General features: G+C 34.7%; 1 protein-coding gene across 1 annotated transcript; it reads left to right on the plus strand.

Annotated features, from left to right (window-relative positions):
* The first annotated feature begins 12,586 nt into the window (after positions 1-12,586).
* On the plus strand, positions 12,587-17,969 carry LOC126724650 (fasciclin-like arabinogalactan protein 15). Its single transcript, XM_050429080.1, has 3 exons — positions 12,587-14,234; positions 16,868-16,987; positions 17,562-17,969. The coding sequence occupies exons 1-2, from the start codon at positions 12,785-12,787 to the stop codon at positions 16,939-16,941; spliced, it is 1,524 nt and encodes a 507-aa protein (XP_050285037.1). The 5' UTR covers positions 12,587-12,784; the 3' UTR covers positions 16,942-16,987; positions 17,562-17,969.
* The last annotated feature ends 19 nt before the right edge of the window (positions 17,970-17,988 follow it).

Genomic DNA, 17,988 nt, shown 5'->3' on the forward strand with positions numbered 1-17,988 from the left:
ATAAAGAGCAAGAATATATGAGTAAATGCATTTAATTTCATATATTAATTATTTGTAGGTGATAAGTAAATGGAATATTTATGTAAAACAAATTTATACCCTTAGTGCGATGGTCACTTCACAAGTATAAGTGTTTGTGGAGTGCGGGGGGTAAGAGCCGGAGTTCAAGTCTCCAAGAGGGAGTTTCACACGCATATACATTTAGATTAGGCTAGATTATAATTCTATCTTGTATATATAAATATATATATATATATATATATATATATATATATATATATGTGGGGACCGGCCCAGAATAATAAGTTGGTTGGGCCCTAGGCCCGTCCGAGGACCAATTTGTCCGAGGAGACGTCGTGGCCCAGGCAATCCTCATTTAGGCCCACTGGGGCAAAGAGAACATGTCCGAAGAGTAATTCCTCCTCGGACACTGCAAAATCCAGATCAAAGGTGCGTCCAGGCCACTGCAGTCCACCTTCAAAATACGTAAAAAGGAAGGAAACCCAAAATATCTCAGCAAAGGCTGCCACCACCACATTAAATGCATTACAACTACTCTTCTGGCCGCATTAATGAGGAGAAGACCCCTGAACAGTGCTACCTTGGCCACTGCAACTCACAAAGGATTGATATGGGTGTCTGATGGGACAGGTGCTCAAGTAGGGGTTTGGATGATCAACAAGTGTAAAGCTCAGATGATATGAAAGAGCCTATATAATATGTAAAAAGTCCTCCAAGAGGGGGACATGGAAAAAAAGGGAGAGGAGGAACATAGAAGAGAAATTTGACTGTATTGATATATGCCTATGAATGAAGTTTCAAGCCTGATCATCTAAGAGTGATCTCTCTTCACGTCCATCTTTTTCGTTCTTCTTTCTGTATTTCCTTAACCCATGCAACAAACCGTTTAAGCCAACTGAAACCAAGTTCTTTAGTCCATACTCTACAAAAATTCATTATGTGAGACCTTTTTGACCAAGACTTGACCAACAAGGATTGGGCCATTAAAATTGTGCCCCCACAATATATATATAAATATATATATATATATATATATATATTTGTTTTTTAAAATTCATATGAGAAAAAAAATTGATTTGGAATATGAATTTATTGATCAAGTTGAGTTGCTTAGGTAATAATTGGAACAAAAACTAATAAAAGTCAAAAGCAAATTAAATAACACACGCAATAAATAAAAATGTGTGTTTATTTAAGTTAATTGAAATAATTAAATATTTGTAAATTAACTCAAACAATTGTTGGAAAAACATATGTATCTCATACATATACTACATAGCAAACTAAAATTCAAGATACACTGTGGGTTTCAATTAACTCAACCAGTAAAATTTCTAATTGTCAAATAAAATATCTGATAATAAAGAGAAATAATCAAGAATGAACGTTATACGTTGAAACTCTATCTAAAAAATATATATTTCCAGGATCTACTTCCGGTTTTGCACAAGTCACAATTGTACATGAATCTTAAAATAGATAATTAGTATTACACTCTACTTGGGCTTTTGAGCCTTTGCATATTGCCTACTTTTGATTCAAAAGGTATTACTTTACTTACTAGAGGTTTTTTTCGTTAGGCAATGGTAACCCACTTATGTTACACTATTTTATAAACTTGTGTTCAATCAAAGACCATTCTTCAAAAATTCTTGAAAATTTATAATTTGCCATGCATGAAGGAACAAGGTTCATATATCGTGACTTGCACACAAAGAGAATGTCATATAGTAGTGACTCTATGCCCACTCTTCTATGTACATTCACCAAACAGTCCATGTTCAAATCCTCACATATTGGTCGAGCCATCTATAATTTAGCCCAATCGATCATATAAACTTCTAATCAAACTGAAGTTAGTTATGAACAAATTTCATGTAAGCACGCATTTTTGACAAATACCTACTCCCCTCTATAATAACTCGTTCAATTCTCAATGAAATCCATGCCTACTAGCTCACTGAGAGAAGAGAGACTCAGAACAAGATGAAATTTATTGTGTATTAGCGTATACAAGGAGCTAGACTGCTACGGAACATTAAAAGGTAGTTTAATTGAAGAGAAACTTTTAAAAAATGGTGCTAATCAAACTAATAAGTTCAGCTACTTTACCATGTTATTTCTAGGCAAATTCTTTGAAATGACACTGCAGAAGTAGCCAAGTAGGTTTGAATGAGAAACTGATAGAAGAATATTGACCAAGAATTTGATTGATTGCGTGCCCAAAGGTTTCTTTCTCCTTCAAAAAGTATCCTATCTCCTTTAATTTTATGTGTTTTTAACATGTTACAATAAGGTTGGTTATGGTTGCGTTACCAAACAAATCTCGAGTAAGTAAAGTAATACTTTCCAAATCATAGATAGAGACGTGCAAACATCCAAACCACAAGAGAGTTAAGTGTAATTATTCCATCTTAAAATATAGATAAACACAACACACACAGAGCTTTGAAGCTTCTAAACAGAAAATCCAAAAAAAAAAAAAAAAATCTTGAAAGTTGAAACAATTTGCTTTTCCATTATTATATCTCCTAAAAACAGAGTATGCTTGTAAGTAAATGAGAAAAATACAAATTTTCTCTTCTTCATTGCTCTAGGGAGTTTTTCTCTCAATAAAATTCAATAACCACAACATTATGGGTTTGTTTGGATACTGCTTATTTCTGAAAATTAAAAATTGAAAACACTGTAACAAAATAATTTTTAAATGTGTAAATAGTACCGTGGGACCAATTTTAGAAGTTATATTTGCTGAAAGAGATACTTGCGGATCCCATGAATAGTGCACGAGATTCATCCAAAGAAATGCAGACGCAGATAGCAACACAAACGCGTTGCTATCCAAACCCACTCTATGGGTGTATTTGAATATCGTTTATTGCTAAAAATATTATAACAAAATAATTTTTAAATGTATGAATAATATCGTGGGACCCGGTACATATTGGTCGAGCCATCTATAATTTAGCCCAATCAATCATATAAACTTCTAATCAAACTGAAGTTAGTTATGAGCAAATTTCATGTGAGCACGCATATATGACAAATAACTACTCCCTTCTAGAATAACTCGTTCAATTCTCAATGAAATCCATGCCTACTAGCTCACTGAGAGAAAAGAGACTCAGAACAAGATGAAATTTATTGTGTATTAGCGTATACAAGGAGCTAGACTGCTACAGAACATTAAAAGGTAGATTAATTGAAGAGAAACTTTTAAAAAATGGTGCTAATCAAACTAATAAGTTCAGCTACTTTACCAATGTTATTTCTAGGCAAATTCTTTGAAATGACACTGCAGAAGTAGGTATGAATGAGAAAATGATAGAAGAATATTTGACCAAGAATTTGATTGATTGCGTACCCAAAGGTTTCTTTCTCCTTCAAAAAGCATCCCATGTCCTTTAATTTTATGTGTTTTTAACATTTTACAATAAGGTTGGCTATGGTTGCATTACAAAATAAATCCCGAGTAAGTAAAGTAATAATTTCCAAACCATAGATAAAGACGTGCAAACGTCCAAATCACAAAAGAGTTAAGTATAATTATTCCATCTTAAAATATAGATAAAAACACACACACACAGGTGCAGCTTTGAAGCTTCTAAACAGAAAATCCAGAAAAAAATTCTTGAAAGTTGAAACACTTTGCTTTTCCTTTATTATATCTCCTAAAAACAGTGTATGCTTGTAAGTAAATGAGAAAAATACGAATTTTCTCTTCTTCATTGCTCTAGGGAGTTTTTCTCTCAATAAAATTCAAATTTGATCACAACATTATATGTTTTTTTTTTAAGAAGAACAACACTATATATATGTTGGTTGAGCACACCCTGTGGGTGTTTAAATACATAGCTTGAGATATTACCAAAGGAAAAATAAAACTCCGTTGTAATGGACTTTAGATTCATCTTATCTCAAACCTAAACCAAAAATTTTCATTAATTTTATTGTACTCTAGTATAAAAATATAATTGCACTAGTACTCTAGGATATATTTACTTGTACAAGATATCCCTTAACTATTTAAAACTGCATTTAAGCCCTTCATGAAATATCTATAGTGAAATAAAGTCAAAATAATTAGTTGGCACTCTATTATCACTGCATACCATTGAGTGCCCAATTTAATTCTTTGATTGGTCTTTTACTCTTGGAAATCTAGTTCCATGGAATATGTATTTTAGTAAATGATTAAGACTTATACTTTAAATGATTCATTTCCATTAAATCTATCTCAATGAGATTTTTTTATTATTTTTTAAATAATTTGATAGTTGAAGGAGGGGATTTTGAACTTGGATATCTCAATTGGAAACACCAAAAAATGTAAATTGAGTTACATAGTTGGCTTAAGGGGAAATTTCTTATCTCTTTGTATTTAAATCACATATAGTGGCATTTCGAATATTCATCAAATGAATTCATAATAACTCATGTTCATATAATCTTAGAAAATAAAACATTCCTATTAATGAAAAATTTCATACAAATTGGATTTTATAATACTATCTCAAACCCACTTATCCTCAAAGACAATTTAACATATATTTGACACCATACCCTCTAAATGTGAGTCAAAAGGGATTAGCAAGATGTTATCTTGTGATTTCTCTACTCCTTATATTAGGAGTGTCAATATTTGACACAACTTGCAAACATGACTCGGTGTTTTGCAAGTTAGTGCTTAGTGTAAATAGATTCGTGTCACACTTTCACACATGTAATAAATGGGCCAATCTCAGTCATGTGTTAGCCTACTTAACTTGCAATTATAAATAAATGTCATTTTTATTTTATATAAATTTGAATTCTAAGTATATTTAATTAATTAAAAGAATTTGAATGGTTATATACTTATATTGATGAATTTCTCATTGAAACTCTAAAGTCTCTAACCCTTTTACCTAAAGAAAAAAAACGAGTTTTAAATGAGTCAAGTGATATATATCAACCCACTTAATGAGTTGTGTTAAGATTGAAAGCATGGTTTTAAAAACTGAAACAGTACAAAACCGAAAATATGTCCGATTCTCTTTTTTTACCGATTGAGTCAACGATTTTTATTGTTGCACCGCTAATTTTTACCAGACCGATTATGTCTGATTGAAGCAACCGGTCTGGTTTTTGAAACCATGATTGAGAGGTTTTAAATGATTATTTAATGAGTCAAGTTAAGATTTAAATATGTATTTAAATACTCATGTTTCGACACGTTATATGATCCAATTAACACTCCTACCTTGGATTGTGCAATTGTTGTTTTCGTAGATCAAAACATGCTGCTATCTAATTACATCACATTAGAAGTCATTAACTAAACCATAGCATAGTCATTAACCACTGCTCCAAACCGCAGTTGGTGGAAAATCTTTGCCTCCAATGGTCTAAAGCCAAGTTAGATAATGACACTACAAAAAAGAGGTGCCATAGTTTATAGTCAATTGTCGGACAATAAACCATGGCCTGCATGAATAACCTTGCAATAATTCTCACTTCGCTTGAATATGACAATGAAGAAGTCTTGTCCAGTTGTCCGTGACTGATACACTGAAGATACCATTGCGGGTTCCAAAATCCAAATGGTCCGTAACTTTGAAGTTTAGATATATGAAACCAGTGGTTGTTCCAAAAACTTTGACAATGAGAGCCGATCTCTATACGTTATTTTTCTTCCATGGATAGTAGAATCAGTGGGCATGCATCAGTGTAGCCTTCTTCTTTCCCATTTGAGTCTGTTTGAGTTTGAGTTTGAGTATAAATCAATTATAGATTTTTTTTTGGGGGGGTTAAAATCAATTATAGATTAGTATTAGTCTCTTATTAATGTTTTCAAGTCGTTCAGATCAGTGGTAGTTAAGGTGTCGTGACCAGCTCAATGTGAAAATTTGAATTTGAAGACTACAATTCAATTTATACACTAAATTGATTCAAAGCAAGCAAGAAATCAGACCACACATAAACAAACACTTAAAAAATTGCATCTAACATAACTAATACATGATTAACAAGATCACAATTACAAAAGAAAGCAACTTACAAACGTAAAATCTTTTAAAAGATCAAAGAACTACTAGATCTCTTAAAAATCTAAATACATATGATCTTCTTCTAAAAGACAAATACATAATTGATTTTTCATCTATTCTCACTTGCGTGTGGTCCATTTTTTTGACAAGTAGTGCTTTCTTAGTTGACCCCCCCAAAAAAAAAAAAAAAAATTTGATACCAACTTTATAACATATGGGCCATTAAACAAATTTAAGTTATAAGATTATGGTAAATTAATGTATAAGGAGGAAAGCTTTTTTTTTTTTTTTTAAGCTAAAAAAAAGGTATTCAATGTAGACTCATCGACTCTATGTCATGTAACGGTAACGAATAATATCACATGTACTAGTACATGAGGGAGATAAAGAGAGAGCTTATTTTAAAATGATAAAAAAAAAATTGTAAAAGGATATAAAAACCCAAAGAACGCAAGGAACATTTTTGGGGCTCGATTTTCAGCCTATCAAGCCCGGAAAAAGTCAAGGATACCCCTCCCCCTAATGTCACGTAATCAAAGAAAAAGGATATAAAGAAAACGAAAGGTGGCATAAAAAGTCATATGATGAAGAGGGCTTTGGAGTTACTAGAAGGCAAGGCAAAATGGCAAGCTATGACCAGAGATGAAAAAAAACAAGAAAGGCAATGCCACCGACAAAAATTGATATTTCATTTTAGAAAGTGTCAGAAGAATAACCAAAACACACACGGGTTCACTGTTCAGTGTTCCCGCAAAGCAATTACAGACACACCAGCCCATCACACCGTTACATTACGGCAATACCTAATTATTGAGGGTTACATTACACCTACCCTATCCCTATTAAAATACTGCCTCATTTTTGGTTTGGAGCATATTCTGACGGAGACAAATGGCCCTCCGTCTGGAGATACGTCGTGTTCGACGTCACCCTTCCGACACTCTCAAAACAAAAATATATAAATAAAATATTACTACTATATGTATTCTTTTTTGGTTTTTTAATTGAGGCCAAATCTTTTTTTTTTCCTTTTTTTTTTTTATTGACAACATACCATTTATATATTAGTGCAAGATTAATCCCAAATATCACCACCGGAAACCTTAGAAGTATTAGTTAATGGGTGAAACTTGTTTCCAGTGTATCTATATATTGGACACAATACGGTTCAAACATACGTGTCTACATTATATAGTATCTAGTGCATATATAGATGCATTGCACACAAGTTATATCCTTAGTTAAATTACATTATAATTGTTTCTCAAAAAGTAGCTAAGTTATAAGGTTCTTAATTTTTTTTTTAGTGTTATTTTAGGTTTTTATATGTTTGTCTCTTCACTTTACTTGAACTAAATCACTTTTTTGTTATTGTTGCATCAATCACTCATATTTGCATGCGATCAACCCATATCAAGCAACTCCCCTCATCTTTTCCTTGGTAGGAGTTACTCCTATCTTTAAACAAGTTTATTTATTTCATGTATTATCTTTTATTGTATTTCTATTTATCCTCCTTAAACATCCTTGTTTCAGCTATGTTTGTTTTATATATATATATATATATAATTGTCCAACATTCAAGACTATATAGCATAACAATCTTATAGTGGTCTTGTAATAATTTCCCTTTAAGTTGATAGCCATTATATTAAAAAAAAAAAAAAAAAAAAAAAAAAAAAAAAAACTAGGGTTGTAAATGAACTGACCTGGCTTGGCTCGGGAAAAACTTGTTGGTGTTCATTATTTTAAAAAATGAGCTAACTTTTAGCCTAAATTTAGGCTTGATTATTAAACAAGCCAGACTCAAACATAATAATGTGCTATTGAATTTAAGGCTCGATTAATGCATGTTTGTGTGTGTGTTGAAAATGTGTCCTTATATTTGATTATGTAAGTTTGTAAATAAATTTATAAGATATCAATCATTACTTGTCATTTTTCGGAGATATAAATAGTCCATTTTGTAGTAAAATTGTATACAATTTTTAACAATATACAAGGTTGATGAATCTAATTTTTATAAGCTCATAAAAAAATAAAAAATAAAAATTGTAGGGGGATGGCCCCCTAAATGTGCTTCTTAGGCCTGTGATGGTAGACCCAATGGGTGTACATAATGGTTCGAGGTATCAGATCTAGCCTAAGCCACGTGAGAAGGCTCATATTTAAATAAGGGGCTAAGATCTAATGGGGAAGGGCCTTCTTTATTGCTAAGGATAGTCGATGAAGCTCATTGTACCACAAGGCAGTCTCGCTCGAGAAAGGATGACTGATGAGGCAATTGAGGAAGAAGGCGCTTCCCAAAAATCCAATCGATGAGCCAGACAAGGTGGCTCGCAACCCAAGTAATAGTCATCTACACAATAATTAAATGTCCGTACCTAATGCAAATCGCATTTAATGCTGAATCACTAGAATAAATAATGTTTCACACTCCAAAAGTCCATTTCCATCATCAATAAGAAGAAAGAGACATGATGGGATAAACATCTTTTTACATTCCCCGTGGCAACCCACTATTGAAGGGATGGGCTGAGTGTATAAATAGGGTTTTACTCCATACTTAGAGGGGTACTTGAGGAATTTAGGATTGAGAGAGTAAGAACTTCTAGAGAGTGTTGTATTTGCCAAAGGTTGCTTGTAACATTGACAAGAGAATAGCTCAAAACCAGTTTGTTAACGATCCTACTCCAATATCACTCTGAAGCTTCCAAATTTTAGTGTGAATTTTATCAAGTAACACTACCACGGATTTTTCATTTCCATATCCTTCTCAATGCATACATTACCTAAAGTCATTTTAATATTATTCGAACAAAACCCACGATTTTTATTTATACTGGAATAGTTCCTTTCTCTATCTTACTAAAGTTATGGTGCCTATAAACATTTCTTATTAGGCTGAAATATATTTCTCAAGTTTTGGTTACATTAAGGACCCTTTTTTTGGTGGAGAATCGGTTACATTAACATCAGAATCGAAAGAAAATCAGAATAGATAATTAAATTTATAATTTATAATGGATAGTGTAATAAAGAGTAAACCGTTGATTTTTATTTTTTTATTGTTAAGAAAATCACAGCCTCTCACTTTCTCTCCAGAATGATGCATTTATTGCCTCCTACAACAAGATATATTGTCAGACAGCAACAGCTCAGCTTCTGCCCGCAAAATTTATATGCGTATCTGGGGTTAACCAAAAGTCTCCACGGTCCCCCCTTTACTATTTATTTTTTGTCACCATCTCTGTTTCCGAGTTCTAAGCCGAGCCATTCCATGATGGGCTCCAGGTGGCCTAACAGGACTGGCTTTCGGAGTTTACTGTTTTTACAATTTTACTCACTTTTGTTTTTAGAGATTCGAAGGAGTAAAAATACTTTTGGGAGTAGTTTTATTTTATTGGTTGGTTTATTTGTTTGTTTTTGCTTTTTGTTTTTTTAAAGAAACTTATTGCTGTTACTTTATTTACTTAAAATTAAGACAAAAGTCAATAAAAATATGAGACAAAAGATTAAAACTTTTACAGGAATTACCAAATACACATTAGTTAATAGGAATTACCAAGCAGTAATAACAGCTGTTATCATCGGAAAACTAATTTAACTTTATTTTCAAAAAGCTGTTAGGAACATCTCACTTCTCTTTAATGGGGGAAAGCTTGAAAGGTGAACTCAAAGAGTTTAAATCTTCAACATGTTATAAATACAACATAATTTGATGTTTGGACATAAATGTTATTGTGCTAGCAAAAAACAAGACTATTGGGTTGGGCCTCAATCGAACTCACAGTCTATTTGTATTGTGGGTTTGAGTTTCCTACTTTGGGTCGTTCTCGACGTAAAGACTCAACGAAATTATCTCTTCCTCTGGATCGTTCTATTCTCTCTCCTTTCCCAACTTCTTTGTGAACCTTTCAACAACCTTTTCCCCTTTTTAACTTCTTGTACTTATAGCCCAAAATTAGTGGAGATACTATGATTACTTCCATGGTTAATGCACTAAAAGGTCTAATGTTGTTAATCGTAAGTGGGTGTTAGGTGGGAGTGGGGTGGGGTGTGGTGAGAGTGGCTTTGGAAATGGTTTCCACTTCAGTAGATATGCTCGGCAGTGATACTCCCTAGGCACTGCCGAGCAACCGAGAGACAATACAACCAAGCAATCACTTTCTTATTCGGGAAGCAGGTCACCAGACGTGACCCAGGAGGCGTAGCGTGGTATGAATTGATGAAGATCATTTGTTCAATGGGCTTGAAGCCAGTGTGAGGCCTGTGTTTAGGGACGGTATGGGTCATATCATCGGGTTGAAGCTTGAGGCTCAAATGAGTCTGGATATGGTAAGGCTGTACAGTCATATTTAATGAGATTTAAAAGGGAGTATATATCTTATATGATAAGTCTAATAACACAAATTTTGTTACAATTTATTGAAATGGTTGAAAATGAGTGTGGAGTGGCAATTTGTGTTCATGTGTCGGGTTCGAGTAGTATCAATTCATAAGTATTTTACTATATGACTCAACCTTAACTTGACACATTTATTAAACGAGTCAAGATTTTTTAATCCTAAAATGACTTGTTTATTAAACGGGTCAATCACCACCGCACACCCTTGGTACGATGATCACTCCATAAATATAAGTGCTTGTGGGGTGTGAGAGGTAAGGGCCGGGGTTCAAGTTTCAAAAAATGAGTTCCATACGCATATACACATAGATAAAGTTAGAGTAGAATTTATATTTTGTATTTAAAAAAAAAAGGGGGCCAGTCATGTTGACACGTTTATAAGATTTTATTGAAGCAAAAAAAAAAAAAAAAGTTTTAACACAATTCATCTAATTCTGTGAAAAATTAAACAAATAGATTTTTTAATATAAAATTTAGAACTAACGAGTAATTGCATAAAAAAAAAATCATTCAAAACAAAAATATATCTCATTATCATAAATAATCAATCACAACATGTCAAACAAAATTGTAGGGTCACGTTTTGCAACCCAAGCCCAAGATGTATAGGATCTTGGACTAGTGAGTCCGGTATAATAAATTTGTAGAGAGTGGGCCGAAGAGCTAGGCTTTAGTGCATGGACAACAGCTAACATGGTGTTTATCACAATCAAGTAAGGATGAACCAAGTTTATCAAAGAGGGTTGGCCCTTGGCACGGTCCGAGGAGTTTTTCCTGGTGCCTCTTGAGTGATAGGGGTTTCAACCCCCCTTTTTTGCCTCCATTCACCATCTTTTATAGTCGTTTCCTTCCTCCTAAATTGGGTCCCTAGTGTTGATACTTGTCCCATTAGTCATTCCCCCAAATTGTTGAGAGTGGTTGTAAAGGCAGAAAAGTATGATTATGTCAAGTACAAGACACTGAATGTAATAATGGCAGCGGAGTGGTTGTAAAGGCAGAGAAGCATGGCTATGTCAGATGCAAGGCACTAAATGCAATAATGACAGCTTTTCCCTTAAACATTTCTATTTTCTCCGTTCTCCTTTTCTGTTTTAGTACTTTTCCTGTTCCTTGGAGTGACCTGGACTGCCTCTTTTAGTAATAAGCTGTTCCCTTGGTCCTCGGCCAGGAGGGATTCTTCCCATGGCCAAGGAGGGGTTTTTCCTTGAAATGGGCCCTTGGCCCAATGTAGATGTTGACATGGGCTTCCTGGTCTTTTACTCCCAACAAAAATAATCCAAAAAAAAACCAATAAGTTTATATATATAGGGTTTTGAAAAGTATATATTGGTAAAATAACATTTAGTTAAACATGTTAAACGTATTTTGTAAGTTGAATACGAATATGACACATTTATTAAATGAGTCAGTTATATTAATTCAAATATAATACGAATTTGTTAAATTTCAACCTATAGCTTGCTAACTTCGTGTTGTGTTGGATTTTGCCATCTGCTAAGTGAGTGTTAAAAAAAAAATGATGAGTTTATAAAAAATAATTCTTCATTACTCACACTCACAAGTCACAATGAATCACTTTATTAAATTGTGACACTAAATTTTTACTTTATTTTGTTAATTATTTACAGAAGTATTCCATGATTTTTGCTACTGTTATCATAAGTCTAAATTCACTTTCATTCTCCTTTATAAATATTTACCGCCATGTTTTCAAATTTCTTGTACTCCAAATTGCAACTGCATTCCTGTCCGTAGACTGTTCTGTGGGGTCGTATGTGCATGTATTTTGGTCAAGTGGAATACGAAGCTAGTAGACGTACAACATGTATTTGGACTTAATACTTACGTCAGTCAACCCCGGAACAGAAGAGTCAAACTCTCAACTCTCCCATCAAAGCCACTTCCACCATGAGCCACGAGACTTGACTTCAAAGCCTTCAAGCTGTTATTTATGGCTTTTAGACCAACACCTGGACCCTACTTAACCAGCCTGTCCGAACCCACTATTGCCGTCACGCCCAGCCAGCCAGACCTATTAATTCCATGTTTGCCACGTTCCACACTTTTCTATTTTAATAGTATTACTCTTCTTTAACACACTACTATACTAGTTCTACTTATAGACTTATTATAGTCTCTCTCACTGTTTCACAGCGCAACCGACACCTCCTCTCCCTTACCAAACCCAACACTTTTACTTTAACTCCTCCACAACTTCTAAACAAGCCCCAAACAAAAACCCAGTGTATTTATTGACCAAAAAGAAAAAACACAATCACACACACAAACTCTGAAACAGTAAAAACTAAAAAAAAAGCACACATCAATGACAAATGACCAAACAAAAAGAAAAACACAGAAACACAACCACATAAACCAGATCACACACAACAACCCAGAAGAACTCTCTCTACTGTCTCTCTCTCTTCTGAATCCACCGCACTTTTCTTTCGCCATGGATTTTCACGTCTATGGCGTCTCGAGGCTCGTTTTTATGTCGTCTGTTTTCGTATTCTTCGTCGGAATATGCCTCGCATTGCCGGACAATCCCAACATCAGATCGTCCTCTCCGGCGAATAACTCCGGCCAAATAAACTCCAACTCGGTCCTCGTCGCTCTTCTGGACTCGCATTACACTGAGCTGGCCGAGTTGGTCGAGAAGGCCTTGCTGTTGCAGACGCTAGAAGAGACTGTCGGCAAGCACAACATCACAATCTTCGCACCCAGAAATGAAGCTCTCGAACGCGATCTAGACCCTGAGTTCAAGCGCTTTTTGCTCGAGCCTGGCAATCTCAAGTCGCTCCAAAAGCTCTTGATGTTCCACATTATCCCAACTCGGATCGGATCCAACCAGTGGCCAACTCACCCCGAGTCAACTCAACACCACCGCACTCTCTCCCACGACCACCTCTTCCTCACCCACCACGAGAAGACCGGAGACAAAACCGTTGACCGCGCGAAGCTCATCCACCCGGATTTCCTGACCCGGCCCGACGGAGTCATTCACGGAATCGAACGCTTGCTCATCCCACAGTCCGTGCAAGACGACTTCAACAAACGCCGTAGCCTCCGCTCAATCTCCGCCATCAAACCCGAAGGAGCCCCGGAAGTCGACCCGAGAACTCACCGTTTGAAGAAACCGGCACCGCCTGCGAATCCCGGTTCGCCGCCGGCACTTCCGATCTTCGACGCTTTAGCACCTGGTCCATCTCTAGCTCCGGCACCCGCACCCGGACCCGGCGGACCCCACCACCACTTCAACGGCGAAGCTCAAGTAAAAGACTTCATTCACACCCTTCTTCACTACGGAGGGTACAACGAAATGGCTGATATTTTGGTGAACCTTACTTCCTTAGCAACCGAAATGGGTCGGTTAGTTTCAGAGGGCTACGTTTTAACTGTCTTGGCTCCAAACGACGAAGCCATGGCTAAGCTAACGACGGAGCAGTTGAGTGAGCCAGGGGCACCGGAGCAAATAATGTACTACCATTTGGTGCCGGAGTACCAGACGGAGGAGAGTATGTACAATGCGGTGAGGAGGTTTGGGAAAGTCAGGTACGATACGCTGCGTTTGCCGCATAAAGTGGTGGCCCAGGAAGCTGATGGGTCTGTAAAGTTTGGACAAGGTGATGGATCGGCCTATTTATTCGACCCGGATATTTATACCGATGGCCGGATCTCGGTGCAAGGGATCGACGGAGTTTTGTTCCCGCCGGAGGAGGTGGAGCCCAAGAAAACCGCCGTGCCCACCAAGGTTGTGTCCAAGCCCAGGAGAGGTATGTGAATTTTTTTTTTACTGGTCGATAATTAAATTAGTGTGAGTTTAATTGTTTGATCATTATTTTTAACACTTATGATAGTGATTTAATTGCCATTTTATGAAATGTAAGTTCATTCTGTGTTGCTTGTCCGGATTCTGGTATTGCTAGGTGGGGATGATAATCAAAATCAGCACACTAATCATGAAAATACATACTGAAGTGTTATAGAATGTGACAGTTTTGTTTTTTGGTTTTGTTGTTCTTTTTGGGGTTAGGTGTAGTGAAGTAAAGGTGAGATATTGTGACTGGGTCAAGATGCTATTGTGGAGTAAAGTATGGGGTAGAAAGAATTGCATTTTGGGGTGTATAATTTAATATGATGTTTGCTTTTGAAGAAAGAAAGTGAAAGGAAATGACTTAGACTGGGAGTTTGGAATCTTAGTGTGGAAATTTGGGTAGCATATGAAAGATCGAGGGGCTTAGCATGATGTGAAATAGACTAGGTTAGTTATTGGATGTGGAATTACTCGTATGTCATTATGGATTGCTTTACGTTGATCATGAGTCTTGAGGTTCACTATTGCTAAGCAGAATTTACATTTGAACCATGCCAAAACTGAACCTAGTTTGTTAGGATCACTTTTCAATAGTTCATTCATGGTATTTTATCATTTTAATATTTTCTTATATTAGGTTGAAATTTTAAAAATTTTGGAAACATTGGACCGAACAATTAAGCCATTAAATTGTTGATGTGGCAGTAAATTTGTAAAATAGGATCACCAATCAGCTTGGATATCAAAAAAAAGACTTTCATTTATATTCTGATAATGAAATTCTACCTGTTTGTCATTCTTTATGAGTGTTGATAATATAAAAAATCTTTAGAAGGTATTGAAAATTTAAAATCACTCTTCGGTACGAAGTAAAAATACTTTCTCAAATTTCTGTTGTGTCTCTGGTGTGCTTATTTAAAATATATTTTACACTCTTTGTTGTAAGATAATGCTGAATTACAAATCAGTTGGAAAATTTGACCTTGTCAAAAACCCAAAAGAAGTATTAATAAGAAAAAAGCGTTTGGGTTGGGTTAATGGATGAGTTAATAAGAAAGTGGGCAACTAAGAGGAAAAATTAATTTTGTGAGGGTATTAGAATTTTATAATTGAATAGTAGGGTAGGGCAGGGCCTTATAATTAGAAAATTGAAAACAGCACAAAATCCAGTTAGTCATGATAATGATGTTTTGTCTTTGGTATCTTTCCTGATTACCTTTTATTTCCAACGACTATTGTATTGCATGACTTTGTATTGACCCACATAAGTAAACATGTATACCTTCTCTTTTAGCTAACAGCTGGACCTTTTGTAGTCTCTAATTAATCCTGATTGTATATTTTTGCTGTTTCCTTAATTTGTTTAACATGGAAAATTGATAGGGTAAATTGCCAAAAAAAAAAAAAAAAACTACTCTACACTCTTACCATTTACCACCTCCCTAAACTTTGGGTAATCAAGCAATCAACCTTATCAACCTTCTAATTTCACTTTTGCAAATAGTCCCCTGTCAATATTAATATTTATTTTAGGAAGAAAGTTAACATCATAAGGACTTCACCTTTTGAGTTTTTAGGGGTTTTTGAGTGAATCTTGAGTATTTGAGAGGGAAGGTAAAGGCTATTAGACAGAAAATTTTCTTCAATTCAATGAAAATTAATATCAGGAGGCACTACTTTTGAGTAAAGTTAGGAGATTGATAGCTTATTTTTTTAAGTTTGATGAACACATTGTAAATCTTGTGATGGTTTATTGTGTTTTTGTGTTTATAATACAAAATTACATTTCGTTGGTTGTGGTTTGTTGCATAATTATGTAATAATGAACTATTTTTAGATATTTAGGGACCAAAATATATGGACGTTTCAATTTGCGTTTTAAGACTTAACCTCAGGTTGAATTTGTAAAAGTTGGCAATAGTTTATGTTTAAATATGAAATGACAAAATTTAACTACAAAGGCTACAACCTTATTCAATATCATTAATATTATTACATATTTCAAAAATCAAACCGTTGAATTGCATGTTCTTTATGCTCTTAATACACATATCAAATTTTGTGTCAATTAGATATTATTTACTATAAGATCTATACGATTATATTTTATGAATTTAAACAATTTATTGATGACATAGCTATTGATCTTTAATTTTCTAGAAATTTTGTAAGCATGAAAGATATAAGAAGAAAATTTAATCTAATGGTAGATTTGTTAGAATTCACCTCTAATAATAAGACATTGAGTAAGGTTGTAGCCTTACGCTACAACCAATTTTGTAGCTAAACTTTGTCCAATATGAAATACATCCCCTGAAGCAAAAGAGTCAGGAAACCATGATTGATGATAATGCCCATGCCTAACCTCAATTTACCTAAAAGCATGCTGTCTAGTCTAGCTCACAAAAGTAGAAACTTTTTCCTTTATCTTCTTTTAAATTCATCTTTAATTAGGAAGCTGAAATCACATAAAGAAATTAATCATTTAACTTTGGTTTTCTTGTTGATTTTTATTATTAATTTAGGAGTAGTTGGGTAGGCAGCAACATCTTTCCCATTAATTTCTGCTGAAATAAAAATTGATGAATGCAGGAAAATTGATGGAGGTAGCATGCCGGGTGCTTGGAGCCGTTGGACAGGATTCTCGATTTACCACTTGCCTATGAAAAATCCCCCACTATCCTTTGGCCGACATCACTGAAAAATACTAAGGTTCTAATTTCTCTCACATTCCCTTTATATTCAAGCTATGTTAGTAAAGGGGTTTTTGGATATCATTAACTTTAATTCATGAACATATCTTTCTGGCCTCATGTGTCCTGTAATTCTGTCACTGATGGTTTCTGGTATTTCTAATTGAATTATGTGGTATGTGAGTGTGAATCATCTAAAATGCTGTCAGGGTCACTTTACTTATTCTTCAACATTGATCACAAAGCTAGCCATAAAAAAATGTTGATAAAAATATACATAAAAAAACCCTAGCTAGGTGGTTGCCCAAGACCTCTCACACAGGAAAAGAATATTGTCCTTTTGTGGGTCTGTATCTAATAGCTAAACATGTGGTTCTTTGCTGATTAATTATACCAAGTTTGTACCATGTATTATTGTATATTTCCTCTCACTCTCTCTCTCTCTCTCTCTCATTTTTGAATTGTTGGGCAATAAAATGGTGGTTGGCTAGTAAACAACCTCCCAAGTAAATGACTGATTACCATAAATTTTGTTGAAAGCCATTGTTTATTATTATATAGAACTTCAATTAATATGAATGTTATTGATGCAGATGCAACAAGACAAGATTCATAGAAAAGCAAAGGATGTAAAAGTTATGGAATTGGAAGGCAGCTCACCTTGAGTTTGGAACTAGGGGTGACCTGAGTTTGTGGTTTTCCTTTTTTTCACTTTTCACTTTTTTCTTTTTCTCTTTTCCCTTTTCTTTTTTTTGTGGGTTTGGGTTCCTGAGGAGGTTAAAGAGTTACTCTAGTTTCATATATACCTACTATTTTAGTACATAAGTGTATTTTGTTCTTAATCTAAAAATTTGTTAGGAGGCTGGGTTTATGCCGTGTGTAATCGAATCGAGCTGGAATGGGGCGGAGTATCTTGCACGTTGTCTTCTGCCTGTTGAATAAAACATTTAAACAGGGAAAATTGTGAAATACAATAAAGAATATAATTCTTTCTGTAATAATGTATACATGGAAGTATCT

This window comes from Quercus robur, chromosome 1, assembly GCF_932294415.1.
Source record: "Quercus robur chromosome 1, dhQueRobu3.1, whole genome shotgun sequence".
NCBI lineage: Eukaryota > Viridiplantae > Streptophyta > Magnoliopsida > Fagales > Fagaceae > Quercus > Quercus robur.